The sequence below is a fragment of the Drosophila rhopaloa genome, unplaced genomic scaffold (assembly GCF_018152115.1).
Source record: "Drosophila rhopaloa isolate 14029-0021.01 unplaced genomic scaffold, ASM1815211v1 contig_2, whole genome shotgun sequence".
NCBI classification, from domain to species: domain Eukaryota; kingdom Metazoa; phylum Arthropoda; class Insecta; order Diptera; family Drosophilidae; genus Drosophila; species Drosophila rhopaloa.
The window spans coordinates 23,013,417-23,038,590 of record NW_025335083.1 but is presented as its reverse complement, the minus strand read 5'-3'; the positions used below and the strand labels follow the sequence as shown (position 1 = coordinate 23,038,590).

Here is a 25,174-nt window from a genome sequence, read left to right as displayed (position 1 = left end):
CAGATTAGCGGCCAATACGTAGCCAGAATAACTCTAGGATCTATAAATAAATGGTGCTAAAATTGACCCTCGGATAATGTCAGGTAATTTCCCGAAGGTTACCGATACCTATAGGGCTTCTGGGATTACCGACCAATTAGGTAGGTAGAACTTCAGAGTGGGTCAAGGGCGGATCAGGTAAATCTACGATCTATATAAAGCTGGTACTGAAGTTACCAGGACATCAGTTCCTTCTCGACACTCCAATCATGAAGTACAAACGCATGTTGAACAAACGCAAGCAAGCGACTCCTTCCCCAGTAAGGGAATCCGAAGTGGAAGACGTATCTGTGGCTAATCACAGTGCCCTGGAACTGGAGGCCGCTGCGGCTCTCCTGTTGCTTCGCTACCAATACGATCGCCAGGCTTGCAGCAATATTATATCCTACACCGAGTCCTGTTCCCCAACTCCTCCGCCGGCAGTGGTTGATAATACTACGCCCAAGGATCAGACAGTTCGTCCGCCAGTCGCCAGCCAGCCGCTAAAGAAACGCTCTATACCATCACACATTCTGCGAAGATCTTTGACACCGGCCAAATCCGAGAGTTCGGTGAGCAATAAGTCGATAACCAAGGCCAAAACCAGGACTATCCCCAATAATGAGCGCACCTGCAACAAGTCCCTGCTTAAGTCCTGCAGGAATATGATTCGCGAGTTCTTGGACAATCAGGAGCTCATCTAATATCAAATAACCTTTGACCATAGTGGATTCAGGATTTTTAAAAAAAGTTTAAGATTTAAGAAATCTTTTCATTGAAAAACGCCTCTCATATTTGTTTGGCCTTGGCAACAATACTTTCTGTGAATTTTCAAAAACGCAATGAATATTAATCGCCCAGTTAAAAACAACTCAATTTAAAGTCAGGGCCCAAAGATAACAACAAAGTCGATCCTTAGGATCTCGAATTTCACTTTTCAATTTATTTATTGCATATAAATTTGTTTCTTTTTTTATACATATATAAATTATGTATTGATCGAAAGATAAAGTTTTCAATGGAAGAACAGGTATTGTGGCGACACTAGAGTGCTAATTATTAGCTATTGGCGGTGTTTAAACTTAAGGCGTACGAAAAACAAATAGAAAATTATCTTTACCATAGATCTACACAATAATTAATAATTACAGTTGCACTACAGGCTAAATGTATGAACGTGCATTGATGATATCTCTCCATAACTCGCTTCGTTCTATTAATATAATTAAAAAGTGCTTCAAATATACATTTTCTATTGTTTCATTGTTCTTAGCGGGTGAGTGGGTGGTGGGGTGTGTGTGGTAAGATCGTAAGCGTTTTACAAACTAAAGTTGTTAATGCTTAAATGAACACCTTCATTTGCTGCAACTGCTGCTGGGCTGCCATTTAATTGCAGCCCCTTAAACTAACGTGAAAATAATATAATAATAATAATGATAATAATAGAAAACTAATGTGTATACATATATGCTTGTGTGTATCATCATTGCTATATAAAAATGGAAGCCAATGTTTTTTTAAATGTTTATAATGTGTTTTCTTGTTGCAGTGTATCTAGGGCTAGGGGCTCAATTGAAATTGAATTTTGAAAGCTCTCTTTTCAGGCTGACTGTGAAGAAAGAGCAGCCCCATCCTCGATTGAAGGATCGAAGGATCACAAAACTGTTTCAGTTTTGCTTTTTGGAACTGCTCCTTTTTCGGGACAATTCAGCCAATGTGAATCAAAGATAATTCTGTTGTTATCACAAGAAATCAATTTGCCTTGGTATACAAAAACTCTTTCTATGCTGATTTGTATATTAATTAACAATTTCGCCAACAATTTAAATTTCATATTTCCTTCACTTTCTTTCGATTTTAACAATGTTTGTTGGTTTTTTTTGTTTTCATAAATTTGAAACCATTGTTGAGGCAACATTTGTAAAGCTCAAAGGTGGCAACACTTACGGTCTACGCTACTGGCTACTTTTTACTCCTTAATCGCTACTCATTTCTCGTATGATTGATGGTTAGGCTTTTTTTTTGATAAATGTAGAAATTGGCACATAATCGAAGGCTGCGCTGCGCCGGCTCAAGAAATCTACTTACAACAACGAAATTACATGCACTCTGCTTTCGCTTAGATTAGCTTAATAAATACGTTTGATGTAGAAAATATATGTATGTATGATTGTGTGTTTGTTTATGCAGATGTGAATTCTATATACAGAAAGTCAGGCGGGTCACATTCCAGAAATGTGGAAGTAAAAAGTGATTTAAGGATAAATTTGAAGAAATCTGATTTATAAATTGAATATTAAATTTCAATTTTAATTTAAGGAAGAATAATGCTACCGTTCTCATTTACATGATAAATTCCTAAGTCAAATTGCTTCAAATTCTCGAACAATTACTTTCCCCTTCCACATTTTGTCAGTTTTTCGTTTCGATTTCATTATGAACGACCCATCCTAACCGAAAGGCCTCCAGATTTATATCCAGCAGAGTTTCTGTCTACATGTCTGTGCGCTTGGTGTGCTGGTCCCATTTCATTTAGCTCAGGTAATGTTGTGTGTTCAGGAGGGAGGGGAAGATGGAAGAAGTTAGGTGATTGTCACAGGAAACTGCTCAGCCTACTGCCGCATATGCCGGAAGGAATCCTCCGATTCGCCGGCATTGCATTCGCTGTCCATGGGCACGGGCTGAGCCTGCTCACTGGCCTGATCCATTGGCCTGGGTGAGCTGCTAGCATTGGAGGCGGCAGTCTGCTGGTCATCTGGCTTGGGGGACTGCTCCGCTGGCGAAGGTGCTCCCTGGTGATCATTGTAACGTATCAGCTTAATGGTCGTCAGACCGTCAGCATTGCGAATGAGTCTACAGAGCGAAAGTTTTAATTAGCATAGCCGTATAAATTTAAGTTAAAAGACAATTCACTTACGGATAGCAGTCCTCGTTGCTGGGGGCGTTGCTTTTGCTGCTCACACTTAAATCCGTGGGCTTCAGATCCTCGCCAGCGCTTTCCGATCCTGATCCCGAGCCATTTTCCAGTTTCAGAGGATGGAACTGGAACTTGTCGGGACCTCCGACAGCGGATGGGGTATTCAAGGCAGGGGAATTGGGTGGCGGACCAGCTGCCGCCGCCGAAAGGTAGTGGAAGGCTCCATTTATCGCATGCATGAAGAGCGGCGATGTGGGTGGTGGGCCATAGGCCGCAGCAGCTGCTGCTGCTACCGCTGCAACGGCGGGAAGGCTCATCGGGCCATTCCGCGAGGCGGGACGCTGGGGCGATTGCTGCTGTGTTTGTTGCTGCTGCTGGGGGTTCCAATTCTGGCTAGCAGGACTTCCAGGCGCCTGATTGCTGCCCTGTGGCATAGATGATCCACCGCCATTGCCATTCGCCGGCGTCGTTTGCCGCAACAGAGATATATTCTTAATGTTTTTCAGCTCCGTGGGATTGCGCAGAAACTGATAGCAATGTCGCTCGCCCTGCACCTTGCGCAGTATGTTAACCCTGTAGTAATAACGCAGGGCACGCGACATCTTGTCGTAGTTCATGGACAGATGGTTCTTCTGGATGCCCCACAGCTTGGCCAGTCCAGCGGGATCGACGATCTTAAAGACTCCCGTATCGCGGCACTTCCAGGCTATTAGATCGCTGTACTTCTGGTTGCGATCGTTCAACAGCTGTTGCAGAAAATCCCACAACAGTCGTCCATCTATAAGTAATAAAGAGAAATATGAGCTAGATATTGTTGTATAAAGCGCTTGGCTTGACAACTTACTTGTATTGGGTTCTGAGTTCTCGGGGAAGAACTCCCTCTTTGCTTTGTACATATAACTGGGCGTGGTCGGTGCGGAGATGGATCCTCCAGCGGGGGCCACCACTGGGCCAGCAGTATTATCCAGGGTCAGCTTCTGCGGCAGTTGTTGTTGTTGCTGCTGCTGTTGCTGTTGCACCAACTGTTGCTGTTGGGCCTGGGCTGCTGCAGCCACTGCAGCTGCCTGTTGCTGCTGCTGCTGTTGTTGCTGCTGGGACCACGAATTCACAAAACTATTCGTGAGCTGTTGCGTCCAATTCGGCTTGATGTCTTTCAGTATGGGTGTTCCCGGCGGACTGGCCGTGCTGTAGGGCAATGATGCTGGTGGCATCTTTCCCACTCCACCGTTGGTCTCAGAGTACTCCTCCTCGGAGTCAGAGTGATTACTGCTGGCACTGCTAATTCCTTTCATGGGCATAATATTTGGCTGGGAGCCATTGCTTCCGGTGCTGCTTGCACTCGAGGATGTGGGATTGCTGGAGTTTTGGACTCCTGCACCGGTTGCTGGTCCTCCGGCTCCTGCTCCTCCAGTGGCTCCTCCGTTTTGGTAAGGTGCCTGCGGTGGACTACTCGCCTGGGAATCCACTGAGGGCGGAGGACTCAGCGTCACAGAGTTCGGTGCCATAAAATGATGACCCGCCAGCCCATGGGCCGAACTGTGGAAGGGACTGTTCTCCGGAGGAGCATTCAGTGGCGGCCACGTGGGCGTCGGCGGGTGACTGTGCGGCGACAGGGGATAACGACTGGTCGGCGTCACTGGACTGTTGGGCAGATGCCACTGCATCATGTGGGACTCTATGATCAACATCTGCAGCACGTTGTGCAGAACATCTCCTGCCCCCGGACACCTGTGACCGAAGTCCGCCCGTGTTAGTAGACACAGCGCCTTGCCATTCATTTGGAAGAGATCAAAGTCGAGCTTGGGGAGATCGAATTCGCGGACGCAGAATCGCAGGAAGACGAGCACATCCTCGCGGCTCCAGAGGCGCGGATCGGAGGGCAGGGAGGGGGGAAGTTGTGTCTTCAGCTCCGCCAGCTGGCTGGAGGGCGCGGGGGGGCAGCGCCAGAGCACATCGCTCCAGATGCCGGGATTCAGCGAGTTCAACGATAACTGTACTGGGAGCATTTTCATTTTGGACATGCAGCCACAGTGTGTAAGGAAGTGTCCTGGTCAGCGGATCCGTATCAGTGGGTCAATGGGAGCCACTTTAGTTGCCTTTAATTTGGGTTATCTAAAAAATAATAAGAAAGAGAGGAAGTTAGTATATATATTTAATTTAGCTTCGGTAAGTAAATAGCGAAAGAAAAATTTAAAACCAAACTCCCAAAAAACACATAATTTTTTATGTATAAATTTGTGTGGCAATGATTTATTGGAGTATTAAAGAATGTATGGTTTTGATTGCTCTAGTTTTTTAGAATATATCTATATTTTAATCTTTTTTTGAAACAAAGTTGAACGAAGACAAATGTAATGCGTCATAAATGATATTCATTTAAAATCATTTTGCTTTCAACTCTTCTTTTTTTTACAGTTTTCTTAGTGTTAAGTGTTGTTTCGTTTTTTCAGTAAAATATTAAAAACTTTTTAAACTTTTGTTTTCACTTTTTGGGAAATGTTCTTAGTCTTCTCTGTGCATTTTTTAGTACCCAAAATTCACATAATAGATTTTTTTCGAAAAAAGAATTTTAAGCAAATCTTTTTTGTTTGTTTTTAACACTGTCTAAACCAAATATGGAAAACTAACAACAGTTCTGGAACGGATGCAAAAAACACGGTTCTTCTGGAGGTTCAAAGTTCACAGTTGAAAAATCACCATCGCAAAGGATGTGGCCAATGGATGTTGTTGATCACTCGACACACTTCCGCCAGAGAAATATCTATGCGGACACATCAGTTGGGGAGTAGGGGATACACTGATCCCGCTCCCAGACGCCACACATACCGATCCGAACCAATTCGATCCGTCGACGGGAGCGAGCGGGAGAGCGACACTCAGACAGACATTCGCATTCCAACCAAATCAGATTTCTTCATAATCGTCGCGGGGCAGCCGATGGATGAAATAAACAAATAATATATCTTTCCGACGCCGACGCAAGAATAACAAAAACAACAGCAATCCGACGGATCGATCTATTTGTGTGTTTGTGAGAGTGTGGTATAGCGATATAAAACGGGCAAGCGCATCCGAACACTACTTGGCGCAAACTGGCGGCGGGATCTCAATCTCGGAGAGCGAAGAGCGTGACTCACTGGCAGTGACAGCGGCAGAGGCGTCGCAGCCGAGGATCAGACAGCGGCAGAGGTCTGGACCGGACCTCTCTCTCTTCCTCGATATCTCCGCTCAGCAGGCATCTTCGGAGGCAGTGGCAGCAGCAGCAACACACCCCCGCAGCGACCGCGGCGCAGGCAGACAAGGGGAAAAAGAGCAAGAGCGGGAGAAAATCGTTTAAAAAAAAGAGATCCAATCACAACGAACTAGTGAATGCGCTTTACGGAGAACAACTGCTATTCTCATATTTTAAAACATTCTTCATATTTCTGAACAGTTTAATTGGTTGCCACTTATCTTCTTCGCCGTTTTCAATTTTAGTTAATTTCATAAATGTCATGTTTACCAATCAATGTTTACAAAAATCATAATGTTAAGACCTATTAATTGGCTCCCAACGTGGGGCACCATTGCCATAAACCCCATAAGGCCTTACCGCTTTCATATCCGTACGGTTGCCAACAATTCACACCTCAAGCTAAAGAAATTCATAAATAAAAATATTCCCCAACCTTGGTATCAATTTCACTTCCGGAAGATATTTTCGATTGGAGGTAGCTGAAAAATAATAATACATTTTTGGGAGATATAAATAAAAACCAAACAGGAAATTTATAGAACAATAAATCCTCATTGACATTTTTAAATAAAGATATTTTCTTGGAAATAGGCTTTAATTAATCAATTAACCTATACCCCGAGAGCATTTCGTAGTCGCCAAAGTCTATCCCCTGAAACTTTTTAATTGTAAATTTCTCAATATGGTAATTTCCACCAAAAATGTGTGATCTCTTTGGGTGTATCGGTGTGCATAAGCGGCAGTACACTGCCATTCCGGATGTGTACAAACCAAACACAGGCACACAAAAACCTAAAGACGTATACACACATGGCGGTGATCATTTGCTGTAAAGATTTCAACATAAGCAAATGTATTGATGGCACCAGCCGAGGGGTAAAAGGGGCTTGGGGTTCGAACGTCTCTCGAAACTTGAAAGCCGTGCCCATTGCCCACTCTCGTATCTTGCTGCAGCAGCAAACGGAAGTGCACATTCCAAACAGAAAACCCGTTTCCCAAAGCAGCAGCCAGAGAAGAGGGAGTGGGATGGGAGCAACACGGGTTGGAGAAAGACGCTGCCGATGGGGCAACTAATAAATCCGCCAGTGGGTAAAGAGAGCAGCAAGTCCCAGTCGGTGGATCGAGATGAAGATGAAGAGTCGGGGAGGTTAAGAAGAAAGGAGTAACATCATCCAAATGAGGGGCACCCTGTTTACAGCAAACGTAAGAAAGAGATTTCCCAAAACCATTCTTAAGGATAGTTCTGATCCTGTTACTATACCATAACAAATAACAGATGTTTCACAGAATCATCAAAGAATGAAACAATAATTATTATATACCCTATTATTGCAAAGTGCTTTCTTTTCATCAGGTTAATAATACAATTAACCTGCAATGCTTTCCATCCTAACAGTACTATTAACTCAACCTGTGCTGTATTTATTCCTACATATAGCCAGACCAGACATTTTTGCTGCACACATGTTCAGATTTATCTCACATCTCCTCCCGACTGTCTTGTGCTCTCCCGAAAGAAACTTCCTCATTCTCCGGGAAGCGCTTTCAACAAGTGAGCAACTCGAGAGCGCCAGAAAGAGATGGAAAGAACATAAAATATTTGTGATGGCGGTGTGGGGAAAAAAGGGGGCGGAGAATGATGATGATGATGAGGATGATAATAATCGCCTTGAATATTTTATTATGCATGTACATGGCTTAGAGGGGGTCTATCCGATCCACAACCGATCCAATCTATTTGTTTTCGAAGAGAGCTAGAGGTAAATGCTGATGCCCCGCCGCTTATTGTGCACACTCCACATACAGACACACTCACACTGAAACGATCCTACGTGTTATTTCGGTTGCCACAACACATGGTTGAGTTTTCACTAAAATAAAATCATATATTCTAGTGCACACATGTTCCGCAGCACCAGCAGCAGCAACACAAAATAAATAAACATTCGGCTAAAAGTTGGAGTCGGTGGCACGTAGTAAAATGACAAATGAATGCTCATCAGCCAGCTACAAAAACAACAATAAGAAGGCAGGGCAGCAGCCCAGGAAGAAACAGAGTTGGGGAAGTACACTGCGAAATAATTAAGAAAAAAAATAATGACATTTCAAATTATTACAGAAGGACATCATAAATTTAAAGAAATAATAATAGTTGACGCTCAACTTGAAGAAACAAAAAATTTTAGATATCGCATTGGAGTTGCCCATATTAATTCTGAAAGTTATACTAGAAGCTTTCTTTCAGTGCAAAAACTTGGAGCAGATGAAGAGGCATCATCGTCTCACGCACGCAATAAGAGTATAAAGAATATTTCTAAATCTCGGCACAGGAGGCGCGGCAGAGAAGAATCCGAAAAGAGCAGTGTTCAGGCACCTCTCTTTCTCTGATTCTGATATAGACTCTCCTTTTGACACAACTCGAAATCGACTCGGGCACACAGGTAGTTCAAAATCGGAGGTATGCGAACGATCCGAACCGGTTTCAACGGAAATTACAAACGAAAATTATAAAACGATCAGTTTAGAAAAGAAAGAAAGAAAAAAGAAATAAATGCTAGGAGGGGGAGTGGAAGGAAAACTGAAAAACCAAATACAAGCAAATGGGTTAAAAGAATTTCCTATGCTCTTTTTACGAGTATTGGCAATGTTTCCGTTTTTGGCCAAGAAAATAGTGAGAGGAGGCGGGTCTTTCGTGTGTGGGATCGCGGGATCGGAAATGCTAGAAAATGGGACATGGGAGATCTGAAAGGAGGATAAGGAAGTCGAGGAGGTAAGAGTGCCTATAGAAAAGAATGGAAAGGATTATGTGGGACAGCAATCAGATAAGATTAAGTTAAACGTTCATACCAGCTTATAGCACTATTATCCCTATCTACTGTATGGAATCTTTGAAAAAGCATTTACGTTTGATGAATAATAATTAAACTGGTTTTAGGTACTTTCCAGAGGCAAACGATTGTGTGTTTGTTTTTTATACATTTAGCAATCATTTTTTGGAGCTCTTTTTTAAATATTCTTAAATGCCAGCAATCTTCTAGTATTAAGTGAAATGTGACTTCCAGATCGAATTTCACCTGTAATCTTATACTATAGTACTTCCCTATCGCTTAGCCCCCTAAGATGACACTCGAGTGGCATTTTTGATCGGCACTCCTAGACGCAGCTGGAATTCCAGCTTGCAAGTGAATCACCCGAGAGCCAGGGCCGGAGTTGAACGTTAATGAGTAATTTCCGCAGGCGCATCCTCTTCTCATCGGAACCCCTGCCACGCCTCACTGCCCCTCAACCAGCACATACTGTGTGCATCAAGTGCTGCGCGGCAAGAATGATGGGAAAATAAGAAAATCTGATAGCCAGAAAACACGGGAAAAAGGAACCCGAAGAGAGACAGAAGCGACAGCAGCCATGGCGCATTAAGATTAACGGCTCAACGCTCCATCGAAGGGAAGGTGCAACACGGAGAGAATAAGAGGGATGCTGTCTCCCTTCCTACACTGAGAAACTTTTTAAAAAATCATAAATAACTTTGGTTATTAATGTCTAGAAAATATTAAAATGGATAGCTGCAAATAAAAAGAATTGAAATGATCTTTTTGGTGAAAACCATACTCATAACTCATGCAATAATTACTTTTTTCTCAGTGCAATGATCAGGTAGAGGAGCAGCAATGAGGAAATGCGTCCGTCCTTCCCCTACCTGATCTGCACTTTGCTTTACAGCTTGTAGGACTTCTTGGAAACCCGGCTACGGATCTGTTCGAATCCCATCAAAGAATGGAATGAAGTAACTGAAAGGAAGAATGACGAGGCATGTGGTGCTTATGGTGGTGGTGCTGTTGCTGTCGTTGACATTTGATCTCTTTTATGAGGTCTTCCTTGTACGAGCTCAAGTGCAGCATCGTTTTTGTTTATCTCTTCTTTTCTGTTGTGCTGGCTGGTGTTTTTGGTATGGCCCTAAACCAACCCCTAAAGCCAAGGGATTTGACCCTAGTCCGCAAATTGTCTGTAATTCAATGAGTTTACTTGGGGGTCCCAGTTCGATTCATATCGATCGTGATAGATGGGAGAAGTTCTTTTGATGGCTATATGTAAAGAAATCTGGGGGAGCTATATAATAAGGGATCTTCAGTTTCATACAAAAATACTAAAAGGATATATTTCCTATAGAATTGTAATTAAAGCAAAGATCAACCTTCAAAAGTACCTTGTCAATCATTGACTTAAAACATTTCTATGAATCTATAAAGACCTGGGGTTTCATGTTCAAAACTACATATCTATTCAGTGATTATTTTTTAAAAGAAAGGGTTTCATTCAAAATAAAATTACATAAAGAAATAACCGTTCTCTACAGATATGTTGATAATCAATAAACTATGAGTAATCAGTTCATTTAAGGTTCGAGTTCAAGTTGTTCCTATGGATAGGTGTTTACATTTTGCACGTTTATTTGAGCTTTTATATATTGCCATATGTGTGTGTGCTCGCTCATATCAAATACTCAATTAATAAGCATAAAAAAAGATATTCAAAATTCGAAATAGCTAAGTCAACGACCTGCTTTGCTTTTATAACTGCTCAGCGCGCAACACTCGGCTCGTCGCCGTATATTTAAGAAACAGCAACAACGCTCGTAACTCTTGATTTACCTTAACCCCCCAATGCCCGGCCCCCCTTTTCCACCATTTATAGACGGTGCTGAGCGTGCATAACAAGCGCGTGAGCGTATCGTGTTTGCTATTTGTGTTTGCCTTCGCTTTGCTGTATTGGTATATTGGTATCCCTCACCTATACAAAAAAAAGTAAAAAAAAAAAAAAAAATAAAAAAAACGCCAATTCCGGGTTCTTCTTCGCAACAAAAAGTCGAAATAAATATATAGAAAAAGTATGCGAGGAAGCGGGGAAACAAAACCAAATGTCTGCGGTTCATTTTCTGTCTAGATCGTCAGTTTATATGTGCTCAGCTTAAAGCGCCGTAGGCACTTTTCTTTTGTTTTATTGTTATTTCTTTGGCCTTTTTTTTTGGAGCAAGCCCTCAAACAACAAGGGAAGCTCAAAGCTCAGGCAAATCAATCATCGTTACGCACTTTTGGAGAAGCTTAAACCCCGATCTTAAATCGGCCCCAAACCAAAAGCCTTGCGGTAGCCGTAAATTAAAAATTAAAAAAGAAAGGTGAGCCACAGACATTCCTATCCACCTAACATTTTATTGGATTTATTACAGTGCTCCCTAACCCCAACAGTTCTAACTTAATAACTTAAATAAATAAAAAGAGATTAAAATTTACGGATAGCTTTTAACGACAAACACTTTGGCTCTCTATTGAAATCAAATTCATAAAGAATAAATTATATATAATCACACTTTGGAAATTCGAAATCCAAATCATTTTTAGCACTGTAGTTTTCTCTTTTGATCAGGCGACAAGATCTGGCCAACATTAAAATCTTTTCCCTCTTCTCCAGCTTTAGCTCCGAGCTCTTTTGTCAAAAAAAAGGTGTATAAAAAATAAGAACGAGATGGGGAGATCTACAGCTGCTGGAGGCGTTACGTGACGTGTTTGTTCTAATGTAGCTCAAACCTCGGCTTCAAGTCGATGTTTTTTTTTGTTTTTCTTATTTCTACCTCTTTTTTGTGGAACTCTTTCTGCTGCCTCATTGTTCATCTTTATATGCTCGTCGGCTCTCGGGAGAGGAAACGAGATGGCCTGCTCAATGATATCAAACGTTCGATAACCTTTTCGGTATTTTTTGTTTTATTATAAATATGCAAACTCAAACCACAACAAAAAAAAACACCACATCTCTTCTATGCTGATCATTCTCATGACTAGAGAGATATCCGACTTCATAATGAGCATTGGAACAATCGGAAAACAAAGGGCGCAAAAGCACAGCATCATCATTATGATCATTATCATAATGCTTATGATCGAATCGGTAGCTAACTACCTAGAAATAAAAAAAAAAAAAAAACCTACAGAGCGAGAAAGATGCCAGAGATCTTCAGTCAGATACTTCATTTCCATACGATGGATGAGTTCATCAAACGCCCAGACAAGAGTTCAAAATCATTCTAGTTTTTACTGGGCGGGAGGGATGATGGTAGGGGCTACAAATGCACTAAGAGAAACGGAATATTTTATAATAATTCCAATTAATACAATTATTGGAGAATTATTGGCTTCATATAACTTATGTCATAAATAAATATATATATATCAGAATTCAAAATTCGAGTTCTTTAGTGCTATATTCTTTTCATAAGAAGATAAACCCCTGCTTCACAACTTTTTGCAAGTGTATTGATGGTGTTTGCTGGTGAGGAGCTAGATACTTATAGACCTAGACCGCATCAACCGCATCATTTGTGCCCATTACATTCAATTAGTCGCATCTGTGTTTTTGTTTCAACTCTTTGCGATTTTCTCGCACTTGCATCAATCTTCTCCACCCCTTCTTCTCTATGATTCGCCTGCCCACCATCCTAACTTAATAAGGCAGTCATCAGCATCATCATCATCATTGTTGGACTGCTGCCTGCAGCAAGAATTTAATGTTTGCCTCTTATACCGAAAGGGGTTGCCAAGCTGGCGGGGTTTCCAAAGGGGGGGCACAAAAAAAGGCGTCTCTTTCGGCTTGGGGTCGGGGTCATTGCGGGTTCAATTGAGTTGGTTGACAAAAGTTGCTTCCGTGTTTAAAGACCAAAAAATACCCAGATTGAACTATCAAGGAGAAACTTAGAAATGAATGTGGAGTGGATAGAAAGAATAAAGTGTCATGTCATTTATACAAAAATAGACTTTCTTAAAAGAACAAAATTAACTCACGATTGTAAACTTTTATTACATACACCTTAATCCCTGATCTTAATTATATGTTTATTCATGGAACTTTATTCACAAACTGTTTTAATTCCATAAGTAAACATTTCCGAAGATCATCACTGAACCACCCACAAGCCACCCATCAACGCAATCTTCTGCGGTCACACCGACTGAAGAACACTAAAGGAACCTTGTCCATCAAGCTGATAAGATCCCCAGTCGCAGTCGCAGTCCCAATTCCAATTCCAGTTCCAGATCCCGTCCTCGGAACACACCTGCTGCGGAGGCCTTTTGGCGCTTCACATGGCGATATATATCTGTAAACTAGGATTACTTGTTGTCTTAGGTGTCGCTCCTCTGATAAAGACCAACAGAAATAGACAGAGCACATAAAAGATACAACATGTTCCGCTATCCGTCGTCGCACACTTCCACCATAATGTTTATATGTATTATGAAATGTTTACGATTTGCTTGAGTTTCAGTAAGCTTATAACAAATATGCCCCCTCCGCAGATAAGATAACGCATAGATACATAGAGCAATCTGAGTTGACTTGACTTCACTTGAGTCTTTTCACTCCCCTTCACTTCTTATTGCTCGAGACTTCCATCGAAGAAAGACTTTTAGCGACTTCCTGCTTCGGTGGTTTGACTATTGATCGGCCTGATCTTCCAGCTTCCTGTGGGCAATTAGATTGTAGTCCGGCAAAAAAGCAACTTAACTACGACGATTCAGCTAGCTTAGCCACTACACTGTAAAAATGTATGTATTTCTAACTTCTGGGAAAAACCTTACAGTGGTAACTGTTGGCTACCATTAAAAAAACGTTGTTTTAAGTCAAAGTCGAAGACCGATAAGTTATTTAAATAAAACTGTTAAGAGTTCAAAATCTTGCAAATGTTAGTGATTCCAATGTTTTTTAATTTCAAGATCATATTCTTAATATTAAACCAATTTTTCTGTGTGCAATACTTGATCGTTCGCCTATTTTTTTTTTTTGTGCACACAATCTGGTCGGGCATCTAAACCGGTAGTTAGTATTTGCACTAGTAATCAAGCACATACATAGCTAACATCTAGGCATGCATGGCGAAGCCGCTTCCTTCTCCTCTTTCCCGCATTCGGAGCCAAAGAACTTTGACGATCGCGCTTCGCATCTTAATTACAGAGGAGAACGAGCAGAAAAAATAGCAAAGAAAAAACAAAGCCGAGAGCTAGCCCGCCAAACCTGAATTGTAAAAACGTTCTAAACGAACTGAACTCAACCGAACCAAACTGAACTTAACTGAGCTGAACTGTGTGGAACGTTTTAAGCGTCGTCGTGGAAAGACACTTAATAAATGCGGAAGCGGATGTTCAAGCTACAGAAACAGAGAGACGCTGACGCTTGTCTATAATCACAATCAGGTTCCAAGACGCAGGGAACAGGGAAATGCAAAAATAAAAAATCGTATAAAGAATAAGTGCGCGTAAGTTGAAACCATCATCCGTCTACAGGTTGTAAACATCTACAAAGGCAAGGAAATGCCCAGTCCAGAGAAGAACATCAGGAAGAATTGTTTATCAGTTGCATGCGAAGTCATCTTCAACAAGACCATCGTTCACTTCCTCCGACAATTCGATTGTGGGCATATAATCGCTGATGATATGTAATTCACGAGCTAATGCTGTATGGCATGTTTAGGAAATTGGCTCATATCTTTTAAACGAACCATAAATGGAGGTGGCAGTGGTTTTGAGGAAAAGGGCGACACACGAATTATTGATTAAGCGAAGAGCATTACAAATATCATAAAAAGCGTTTCGAAACGGAACCGGATTACAGATAAGACGATTAAACAAATAGTTCAGAACAACTTGCAATCGAACAGTGCAGTCAGTTTTTTCTGTGAGATGAAATTACGCTCTTTCATCTTCCAGAAATAACTCACTGAAAAACTGAAAAATAATTATCTTTTTTAAAAGGCATTATTACTTGAATGAAAAACAAATAGCATGACTTAATAATTGCATCATTCCTTTAAATGGAAAAAGACCGCTGGATTAGTCAGCTCAATGATAGAGAATAGTCCTACACTAAAAAAGATTCATACAAATTATAACATCTTTTAGCTTAGCTGAGGTTATTCATTGGAATAAAAAAAAAAGTTATTTATTAGCTGGAAATACCAGACTTATTGGAAAAGACTATTGTTTTCACCTCCTGAACCCACTGATTTTTAATCATCAAGGAAACATGTAGTATCAATCAATTGCATCAAAGTACTTTTGGAAGGGTGCGGGGTTCTAAGCATTTCCTCAAGTGATACAACCAATTTGAGTTTGGTTTCCAGGCGGAATTCACCGACTGCACTTCGATAGTTTGGCTTATTACTTTTGTTATTTTGAGAGAGCTGATTAGCGGGTGAGCGCGCGTTTTGAAAAGGCTTCTCCAGAGATTGTTTTTCCACAACCTCACAAAACGGTGATAATTATACATATATACGAATACGAATATATATGTATATATAGGGGGAGGAGCGGCGAAAGCTTGATAAGCACGGACAATGGCATGAGAGTGAGTGTGGGCACAATAATAATAAACAATTGCTGACTATGCCGCAAGTTGCTCTTAAGTAGCCACTAAAACGTGGCAAACCGACCTAATGAGATAAAAAATACCCACAACACTCAGCACACGAGACAAGAGGAATACCCAGAATCCGGCAATCCAAGAACTAACAATTGTAATAGACAGAGCCCTCTAAGATCTGGGATCTCTTGAGGTTGCTGCGCATTGCCGCCGGCCAAGAACTCATTTAAGCTGCTGCTAATTATGAATTTGGCGACAATGGAGGAAGGAGAGTGCCCCATCTGAGGCTCGGGAATCTCTGTTTCTGTTTCTGTTGTCAGCTCCTTCAACATCATTGCGCTACGTGCTGTTCGTGTCAATTTTGTTGTTTGTTTTAATTCGTGTTTGCCTTACTTGGAAAATTATAATATAATCTCCTGCTTGACTTGGACCCCATCTTATCCCCCCCTCATTTGTGGGTTCGTCTCATCTGGCCCGAGGGTATTTTCGAGGCTGTCGTTTCATTTGACACTTGGTCCGCAGACATGGCGGCATTCGCTTGAAAATTTCTCAACTGTAATTCCAGTATTAATAAAACAATTTCGTGTTAGGTGCTGCTCGAGATGAGGACTAAGGAAGAGGATTCCTTGCTCCTTGAGCAGAGACAACTGACTTCCTTGAGTAGGAAAAAGAGAACTGACAAGTGGTCTTTGATGTGAGATGAGTTTCTTAAGGAACTCATTCCAGACTAATAGAGCAACTTATTCCAGACTTTGCATTAACTACCTATTCAGATATTTTTAGAATACTTACAATTTAATTCCCTTATTTATATTTTTCAAGAAAAAAAGCTTACTGCACATCCATAGGTTTATTTACCTGAAAATAAAGAAAAGAAATGCCGTCTTTAGAAAATTTAAAATAATTCGATTTAAATAAATATTTATAAATATATAACTTCAAGTTCTTATGATAATACTATCCCAACGCATCCCCATTTGAAACGATCCAGTTTACCCCGTTCGACCTTAGAAACTTAACCACATTTCTTTTTTTGTGTTTCGACCATTGCGTGAACGAATTTTGAAGTACTGCCCTGACCAAAGGAGCCATAAAATAATCTCCAAGCTCGTATCTCTGCGTATCAAGGTGTAAATAATTGAACAGCCCAATATTCTCGGACAGTGCAAAACAGCAACAACAATTGCAATCATTATAATAACACTTGTGAATACCATGCGATATGATTAAACAAAACAAAAAGCAACAAAAAAGCCAAAAATATAAACGAAATACTTTTGTTTTGTTGCTTCTTTTCTTTTGGTTGTACGAGTGCCGAAAAAATAACTATGTATGTACAACTAGCAGCGTAATAAAAATAAATAAATAATAACAAAAACAAAAAACAGGGTAATGGTAAATGTGACATGGATTGCGACTGATTACTGTATCAATTAAGACAAAAAAAACACTACCCGCTAGCAGGCACCTACACCGACTCGAACCCACAGCAAAAGCGTAAATTCTTGTACTGCCGTCATTTCCGGTTCCCCAAAAACCCCTACCACCCCCCAAAGTCGACTCTATAACGTAAACACATTTTGGCACCTCCTCTCACCGCCCCTTAGATTGCTTCCTTCCCACCTCCCCAAACCCACCACCACCCCTTTCCCCACCCACATGACTTTGGTTCCGTGCTGCTTTTTCCAGTTGCCTTATCAGCAGGCAAAACGACCAACGACTGATTATACACAAACGCACACCTGTTTGCACATACAGAATACTACCAGTGCTAGTAGAGTTTACCAACTTTTCGGTTCCGAAAACCCGAATTTCGGGGGTCGTTATCTATACTAACGACGTCTAAATCAAATTGATTTATGAAAGATTTGCCAAAATGGTATTTAAAATAGAGCATTAAAAATGGGAAATACCCAAAGACGTGGGGTAAAATGATTCAAATGATTATTTATTTTTAATTACAATTTTTTTAAAAATTACAATCAAACAATTTTATTAACGAAGTGTTTTATTAATTTTTTAAAAAATAACCAAAAAATTGTGCTATTTAAAAAATGTGTATTAATGTTGATTGTTATTATGTATAACTTCCAAAATGGCAGAATCGTTCGCAAATTAGAAACGGCCTTAAAAGCAACCTACTATTGTGCATTTCTTGTACATAATTCATTTTAAGTGTGGCACAATAAATAGGAAAATTTCCTCTTGGTTGCCCGCTGTGTTTTGAAGTAGGAAAATCGAAGGATGACGATGAGGAACCTCAGCTGCTGCATTGTTCTCAGTGGAGAGCCTGCTGTTTCTACCCGCCCCCCTGGCTTCACTCCTCTTCCTTCTTCCGCCTTTTGAATGCAATTTCCTTGAAGTGCCAAATGCCAAAACTTCATTGTGCGTTTTGTTTCTCGGGTCAAGTCGAGGGGTCGATTTAGGCTGGAATCGTATCAAGCTGGTTGCCAGGGGTCGTGAGAGGCTGAGAGGTTCGAGAGTGACAATTATTGCCAGCGGACCACCCACAAAGTTTCGAACCTGTTCCGCTCCCAGCTCAATTCAACAGGTAGGTCAAAGGTGAGGGTTCGAGGGGTAAGAGTTCCAGTTCCTGCAGGTAGTGGTTACTATTGTTCCTTTTTCGTACATTGAGGAAAAATGGGCAATTACTATTTTTGATTTTGGGTTGTTTATTTGAAATTCATTTACGGCATAATCCATCCGTAAACCAGATGATCGGTATTCGTTAAATGTATTTAATTGTTTATTTAAAAGAAAGCGTTTTTTGAGAAAATATTTTTTAAATAGTCTGTGTATGTATGTATAGGTTTTTTTTTAAAACGTTAACCGGAATTTTAGATTTCTTAATGATTTCTTTGCAATAAATAATCCACCCATCTTATTCCTAAAAAAAAAATTTTTTTTCCCCGTGCTCTTCAAGTATTTTTCCCATATTTTATTTATCGGTTCCGAACAGTTACAGTTACCTTTTGTATAAGATAAAGACAGTAATGGACAATCGTCGGTAACTGTGACGTAGTTAAGGTCGCTTTAAGTATCTCTTGTTACCGGTCGGGGGTTGTTACCTCGTAGGTTATAAAACTTGGGTGTGTAACTCCCGTACCCCCCGTACCGTCAGTCACTGTCTTCCAGCTCGAATTTTTCCTTGTTTCTGCGTGTCTCTGGTTTTATCTCTTTCGATAGGCAAACGTTACGGATACTTCCTTTTTGGCGTTACGCCATCAGCTTTAGCTAGGTGCACCCAAAACTGTTACGTTATCCGCCACGCAATTCCCCAGACCCCCTACACCCGCCTACTCCTCCCAGGGGAGTTCAATAAGAAGAAAGAAGGAAAATTACCTAATTGTGTTGCATCGACAGACGACGACTTAAAAGCGACTTTCCACAACATTACTCCACTTCTTGCTTGATGTACTTTTGCCCCCCTTTTGCCACCCACTACCCCCTATTTTTTAACCCCCCATTCCATTTTCGTATGTGTGCCAAAAGGAAAATGTGCCACAAACTGCAAAATGCGGTGAATTTTTGTGTGTTTGCTTTTTCTGTTTGTTGCTTCGCTTCGTTCGCTTCTTTTTCCCTCAACCCCTCTTTCTCTCCCTCTCCACCTCTTTGTAGTTAGATAATAGCAAGTCACCGTTAAAGCACCAAAGTCGAGTTGAGCGGAGTATTATAACTCAACCAAGACTTCCTATATTTTGAAACACGTTACGTTCGTAACATAATTCACACAACAGGTTACTCAGACAGGCAAAAGAGACGGGTAGAGTCGCTAAAGATAGAGATAGCGATATCCAGACAGCTCTGGCTACAACAAAAACTACTCTAGCGGAGTATTAGTGTACTATGTTTTAGTAGGTTTTCGGTGCGGGCAGAAATTGGGAAACATGGGGAAATGATGATCGTGAGAAAAGATTGCGGGAAATTGTCAGAAGTGCAAGATGAATGGGACGCCAGTTGGGTGGAGATCGTTGAAAAGATGCAAGTGCAGAACTAAGGAATTGCATCTGAAAGTTACGGATATAAATTTGAATAGAAGAGGCAGTCAGCTCAATTTCTTTAAAAAAATTTTGAATAACGATAATAACAATAAGCAACTAATAATTTAAAAAATTTTTTTTATTATCAGATATCAGGAAAGTTGTTTTTATTTATAAATTTGATTTTTGATTTATTTTACGGTTCAGTTTTTCCCGTGCTTAGACCAAACTCCAGAAAACGGGCCTTAGTCACATAAAATTGCAATTTATCGGATATATCTGTGATAAAATAAAAATTGTGATTCGTTTTCTAAGAGCTGGAGCAGTGTTCTGTATGCAACAGATATGTCCACTGTACTCTGACAAATATCCTTAATGGAAAATCCCTAAGAAAAGCCCCAACTTCACCCACTGTTGCCAGGTAAAAAGAGACAGAGAGAAGAAGAAGAGGGAAGTGTATATTTTACCGCTTTTAATGGCAAATTCGCACGATCGTTGATTGGAGTGTTGCTGTTGCTTTTCTCGCCTGCCTTTTGCACTACTTTCTTTATTTCTTTTGGCGAATTTGAGACGCGACGTAATGGAAGCTGGCAGCATTTATGGCAAATTCAGGTTAGTGTGATTTCGTTGCACTATAAAATGGGTTACAATGGGATGTATGCATGTACATAAGTATGTATAGTACGCACAAGTGGTTCGCTGGTTCTCAGCTTTATAAAATGCAAATGTACAAAAACACCAACCAACAATAGCAACATCTGCTAGGCGATAACAACAATATATGTACATATGTTCATATGTATGGATATGTTTAAATGCATTTCTGTATGTACGCAAATGTGTGGCATTTATATTGAATGCAAGCTTCCGCATGCAAGTTACAGCAACAAAAGCCAAGAAAGAGATGCAACAAATACAAGCGAAATACATACATACATAGAAAAAAGGAAGCGAAATGGCAAGAAAAAGAAGAAAAACTTTAGAACCAGTGGCCCCAACAACAGGAAAAACAAAGACCACAACAAAATGCATTTGCTTTATCAGTGTGTGAGTGTGCTGGCGACATTCTTGAGGCCTTAACCCTTAAGTGACCTTAATTGATAAAAAGTTCCTTTGTGGTTACCATATCATAGTTTTTTTTATAAATAAAACTGATTACATTTTTGTAAACAATACCAAAACCAATTTGATTACTCTTAAATCAGAATAAATATTTTTAGTGAATCATTTAATCAGATATTATCTGTCAAATAGCTGACCCTTCTTTTGAAGAGGTTGTCGTGTCTTTCATAAAAACTAAGAAAAAATACAGCGACACACACACATACTCATGCTCTTTTTGCTTGTTCGGCATTTTGTGTTAATATCTCAGCCGCTTTAAGGCGTTTTTTATTGTTGTTTTTGCGCTGCTGCTTGGCGATTTCTTCCTCTTTCTTTCATTATTTTGCCGCCGCTTATACTTTTTGTTTTTTATTTTTTTGTCTTGGCTGTGATTTGCACGTGTGAGTGTGAGTGAGTCAGTTGCTCTGCGAGTGTGTATGTGCGAGGGAATAGGTCGATGTTTTCTTGCTCCATCTCCCTTCCTCTCTTCCCCAAGATCAACAGTTTTTATACCTGTTTGCTTTGCTTCTCCACCTTCCTCTTTTTCTTGCGATCGTCTCTCCCTCTCTTGCTTACACTTTTGACCCGCTCTTTCGCTTCCGTGCACTTGCCGCGCTCTTTCTCTTACGTCGTTTGTCTTTCCCCACACACACACATTCACCCATTCCCCATTACGTTGTTTTTTTTGTTGGGAGCAATGCGGAAGTGAATTTAATTTATTGTATTTACGCTGCTTTTGCTGCTTTTCTGCCGCCGGCTGGTCACCAGGCCAAGTCTTTCGGGGGGTGGCAAATGGGCCGGCAAAGGGGGCAGAAAGAGAGAACCAGGAAAGAAAAACTGCAAAGCAAAATCGCAGCTTCTACGAGTTTTATTTCGTTTTCCGCTAATTGAAGAGAGAAATTTGTTGAGGAACAGATCTTAATACATCCGTAATTACAGTCATGAACAGGTAAGTGATAAACTGAAAAATCAAGAGACGTTGTGTCCGAAATTTTGTTTTAATATTTCTGGTCCTATAACATTGAATATATATATTTTTTATTATTTTTAAAAATAATAATCGTCAAGATTGCAAAATCAAAATGAAAAATTGCAAATTTTTCCATTAATTACTAATAGAAAAACAGCCATCCTTAGATCTATTTTTCTGACCCGAATTGTGTGTGTTTGTTTTGCACATAATAAAATTTATTGGCGAGAATTCTGTTCTCATCTACAGGAAAAATATAAAATAACGGAGGTGGCGCACGATCAGGTGTGTGTTTAGTTCGCGCCCCCCACCGGACCCCCTGAAAACCCATGTATACTTATGCCATATATCTGCGGCAGAAGCAGGAACTGTTTGGCTGATTTGTTCGACGTCGTCGGTCGGCAAAGGCAAATAAATAAACACAATTCTACTGGCTGTTTTACTTTTTTTTTATATACATACATACATATACGTTTATATGACTACGAGTATGAGTATTTCTTTTCGCCATAGCGCCCCGGCGATAAGATTTCGCTGACGTGAGCCAGAGCTGCGGAGTCACCCTAATTGGAGCTCAACGCTCTGCTTTTGTTTCACTTCACTTCCATAGAAAAGTGCATGCAACAAGAGACTCGTGAACCGAACAGAGAACCATTCAAATGCCCGGTTCTATAACATATAGCATACCGATTTGCAGACCAAGACATGCACTGGGCTCTCGATAATTACCGTTTTTCGAGGAGGAAAACTCGGAGCTGGCTATTGTGATGCAACAGGCGTTACCAAAGCACCCTAGGTACCGTAACATGGAGTGGAATGTGAATAGGAAAAGTTTTTTTCCAAATGAATCGATATTGTTTATATCGTAGAATGCTAAGAAATCAGTCAAGCGTAAAATGCATTCAATACAACTCCAAATAGTACATATGTATGTATATGAATAATATAGGAAGAGAAATTGCTATCAAAGCTTGTTATTAGAATATATACTGGGTCTGAACCATAAGAATTCTCAGTTCAAGTTTCCGTCATTAATTAATTATGGAACAGTGTTGTTATATTCTGGTGTCATAACATTATTTTATGAGTATTAATATCTGGACACTGTTAAATCTAACATACATATTTCAAAATCCTATGGTATTTTCAGGATAATAATAACTAACTCTTAACTAAGCTACTTAACGAAAATGTAAGTATAACAAAATAGCCAAAATATCCCAAGATCCCCATAAAATTGTAACCCATGTTTAAACAAGCCCTAATGAAAATGCCACAATCAGATCCTCTAAAATAACATGCAAATAAATCAAAAAAAAGAACTTAGATAAACCGTTGTTGCTGAGTCTTCCATCTCGTATATAGTACGCTCCAAATATAGCCCCAAGTTATCTGTTTACACGTGTAGATCCGACCAATTGTTGACCTCAACCAGAGACCGAAAACTCAAACATTGTAAGAAGCTGGGTTAAGCGAAGTGGGAAAGTCATATTAAGCAGATAACCAACCGCAGATTAAGGTGGAGCAATTATTTATCAGCTGCTCAGACAAGACAGTTTTCTGTTTTCATGACCATTGTGACGTAGTAATGGGAAAGATAGTAATTTTTACAATTTTGTAATATGCCAAAGATGACGGCGGGTAACACTAATTGAAGTCAGGCCCTTTTATGACTTGGTTCCTGCACAAGTTAAAATCTATTACAGCTAAATTAAACTATTTTAAACTGTTTCCTTCAATTAAGGGAAGATGTTGGACTTATAATAGTGCAAGCTTTAGGTTAAATTTAAATATTTTGTTGTTACCAAATCTGCGATCCTAATCATTATGATTTTTTAATTGAAATGACAAAAATAATGTCATAAGAAAATTCTTATAGAAGTAGTTTAGTGCACCCTGATATAGTTTTTTTGTTACCAACCCAATCTACATATAAGAACCGCACCAATAAATTTCTATCCATAAATAAATGATGCTAAGTCACAATAGACACGCATAATATTTCATCCCTTTCTTACCTGTTTGCTCCACTGTGCCTGTGGTGACGTACTGTGAGTGATTTTGTCTGTTTGCGTTTCGATTCTTGAGCTTTTTTTGCGACAGAAGCAACGCAACGCGGAAGCGGATATTATGTCCAGATCCCAGAATGCTTTAACTTTTTGCTTTGCTTTGTTTTTGCTTTTGTCGCTGGTTAATTCGATGGTTTTCTTGTTGTTATCTGATGACGAAGAGGGCGTCGCGCCAAGTGGCCATTGTTGTTGTTGTTTCTTTTTTAAGGGGGCGGTGGGCTGTAAGTGGGCGGTGGTTGCTCGTGCTTTTGGGGCTAATCCTGGCTCTCTGTTTTTGTTTTCGTTTCGTTTACTGCGACGAATGCCAGCCGCAAAGCGGAGCAAATAAAAAGGCGATGCAGAAGAACACAAGTCAAAATATTTCTACTTCCGCCGCCTCATCAACACACACACATGCAAACCCAAGCACACGCACACTGTAAGACACTCACGCGATGCACTTGCACTCTGACGTTTTGTTCGTGTATTTCTTGTTGTTGTACTTTAGCATTTCCTCTTTCGTCTTCCTATTCACTTTTGCTTACACTTCTTGTTGCGTTGTTGTTGTTGTCGCTCTTGTTTATTTCTTATTTCCGTTTCGCGCACACCCACACACTCTTGCACTTGCGGGAAAACACACTGAGTTAAGTCGGCTGCGGGGCGAACAACCGTTATATTCATCAACGCCGCGCACGAATTAAATTCTATTAATTGTGAATTAATCAATTTAAATCTTATTAGTTTGGCATTTACAGCAGAATGTCTAGTTGCTTTCTGGAGCGACACTTGAGCACGTCCGCCTCCCACGACAGTTTCTTACGTTTTGACTTACGTTTTGAATGCGAACGTCAACCAGACGGCGAACCAAGCGGCGTCTCAGCCAGCGCATGCGTCGACTGAACGGTGAAAGAGCACAAAGAGGAAGAGAGAAAAAAGAGCGGGTTTTCTCTCTTTTGCTCGCCTTTTGAAGAATACGAAAATAAGATAATTATTTAAGGAAGTCTTGATCCGTTTAACTGTCCAAGATTTATATCTTTAATCGGAGACATATATATTTAAAGTACAGTGGAGGTTGTCATAAATTTTGGATTGTCTTTTATAATTTTTAAAACTAATATTTTTGTTGTTATTAAAAATGTATTTGCAATGCAGACTGTGATGTTTTTTAAAATGTTGTTTTGTAAAATTTATTTAAAACATTAGCAAAAAGAACGTTTTTAATTAAATAAGTATGATTTCTTAAAACAGCAAAGCATAAATAAATGTACATAAATTTATAAATGAATTATGGAAATAACAGTCCATAGTAATTATATCTTAAATATTGATAATTAATAATACAAATTAAATTTAAAATCCTACAATCAAAATCTTACCTTACCTAAGAAAAGAAAAAACAAATATCAAAAAAATGTATTATTTAAGAAAAATTTCACAAGAACAAAATTATCAATATTAAACTGAAGCCAAGGCTAAAGAGCCTTAGTTGTGCCATTAAATTCC

General features: G+C 40.0%; 2 protein-coding genes across 2 annotated transcripts; one reads left to right on the top strand and one right to left on the bottom strand.

The window, feature by feature from the left end:
- Positions 1-171: 171 nt before the first annotated feature.
- On the top strand, positions 172-1,009 carry LOC108039036. The gene has a single exon (XM_017115940.2). It carries the CDS (start codon positions 249-251, stop codon positions 720-722), a length of 474 nt encoding a protein of 157 aa, XP_016971429.1. The 5' UTR covers positions 172-248; the 3' UTR covers positions 723-1,009.
- LOC108039025 (ets DNA-binding protein pokkuri) lies at positions 947-24,490 on the bottom strand. The gene is made up of 4 exons (XM_017115929.2): positions 23,642-24,490; positions 3,780-5,047; positions 2,936-3,713; positions 947-2,871 (listed from the first exon to the last, which is right to left on the bottom strand). Exons 2-4 carry the CDS (start codon positions 4,954-4,956, stop codon positions 2,631-2,633), a joined length of 2,196 nt encoding a protein of 731 aa, XP_016971418.1. The 5' UTR covers positions 4,957-5,047; positions 23,642-24,490; the 3' UTR covers positions 947-2,630.
- Between the last annotated feature and the right edge of the window lie 684 nt (positions 24,491-25,174).

Bases quoted from the DNA above. Each gene is read 5' to 3' on its own strand.
- LOC108039025 (XM_017115929.2), bottom strand. From the start codon at position 4,956: ATGTCCAAAATGAAAATGCTCCCAGTACAGTTATCGTTGAACTCGCTG. The intron at 3,714-3,779 runs GTAAGTTGTCAA...TATTACTTATAG, and splicing joins GAACTCAGAACCCAATACAA to ATGGACGACTGTTGTGGGAT. The intron at 2,872-2,935 runs GTAAGTGAATTG...TTCGCTCTGTAG, and splicing joins AGCAACGAGGACTGCTATCC to ACTCATTCGCAATGCTGACG.
- LOC108039036 (XM_017115940.2), top strand. From the start codon at position 249: ATGAAGTACAAACGCATGTTGAACAAACGCAAGCAAGCGACTCCTTCC.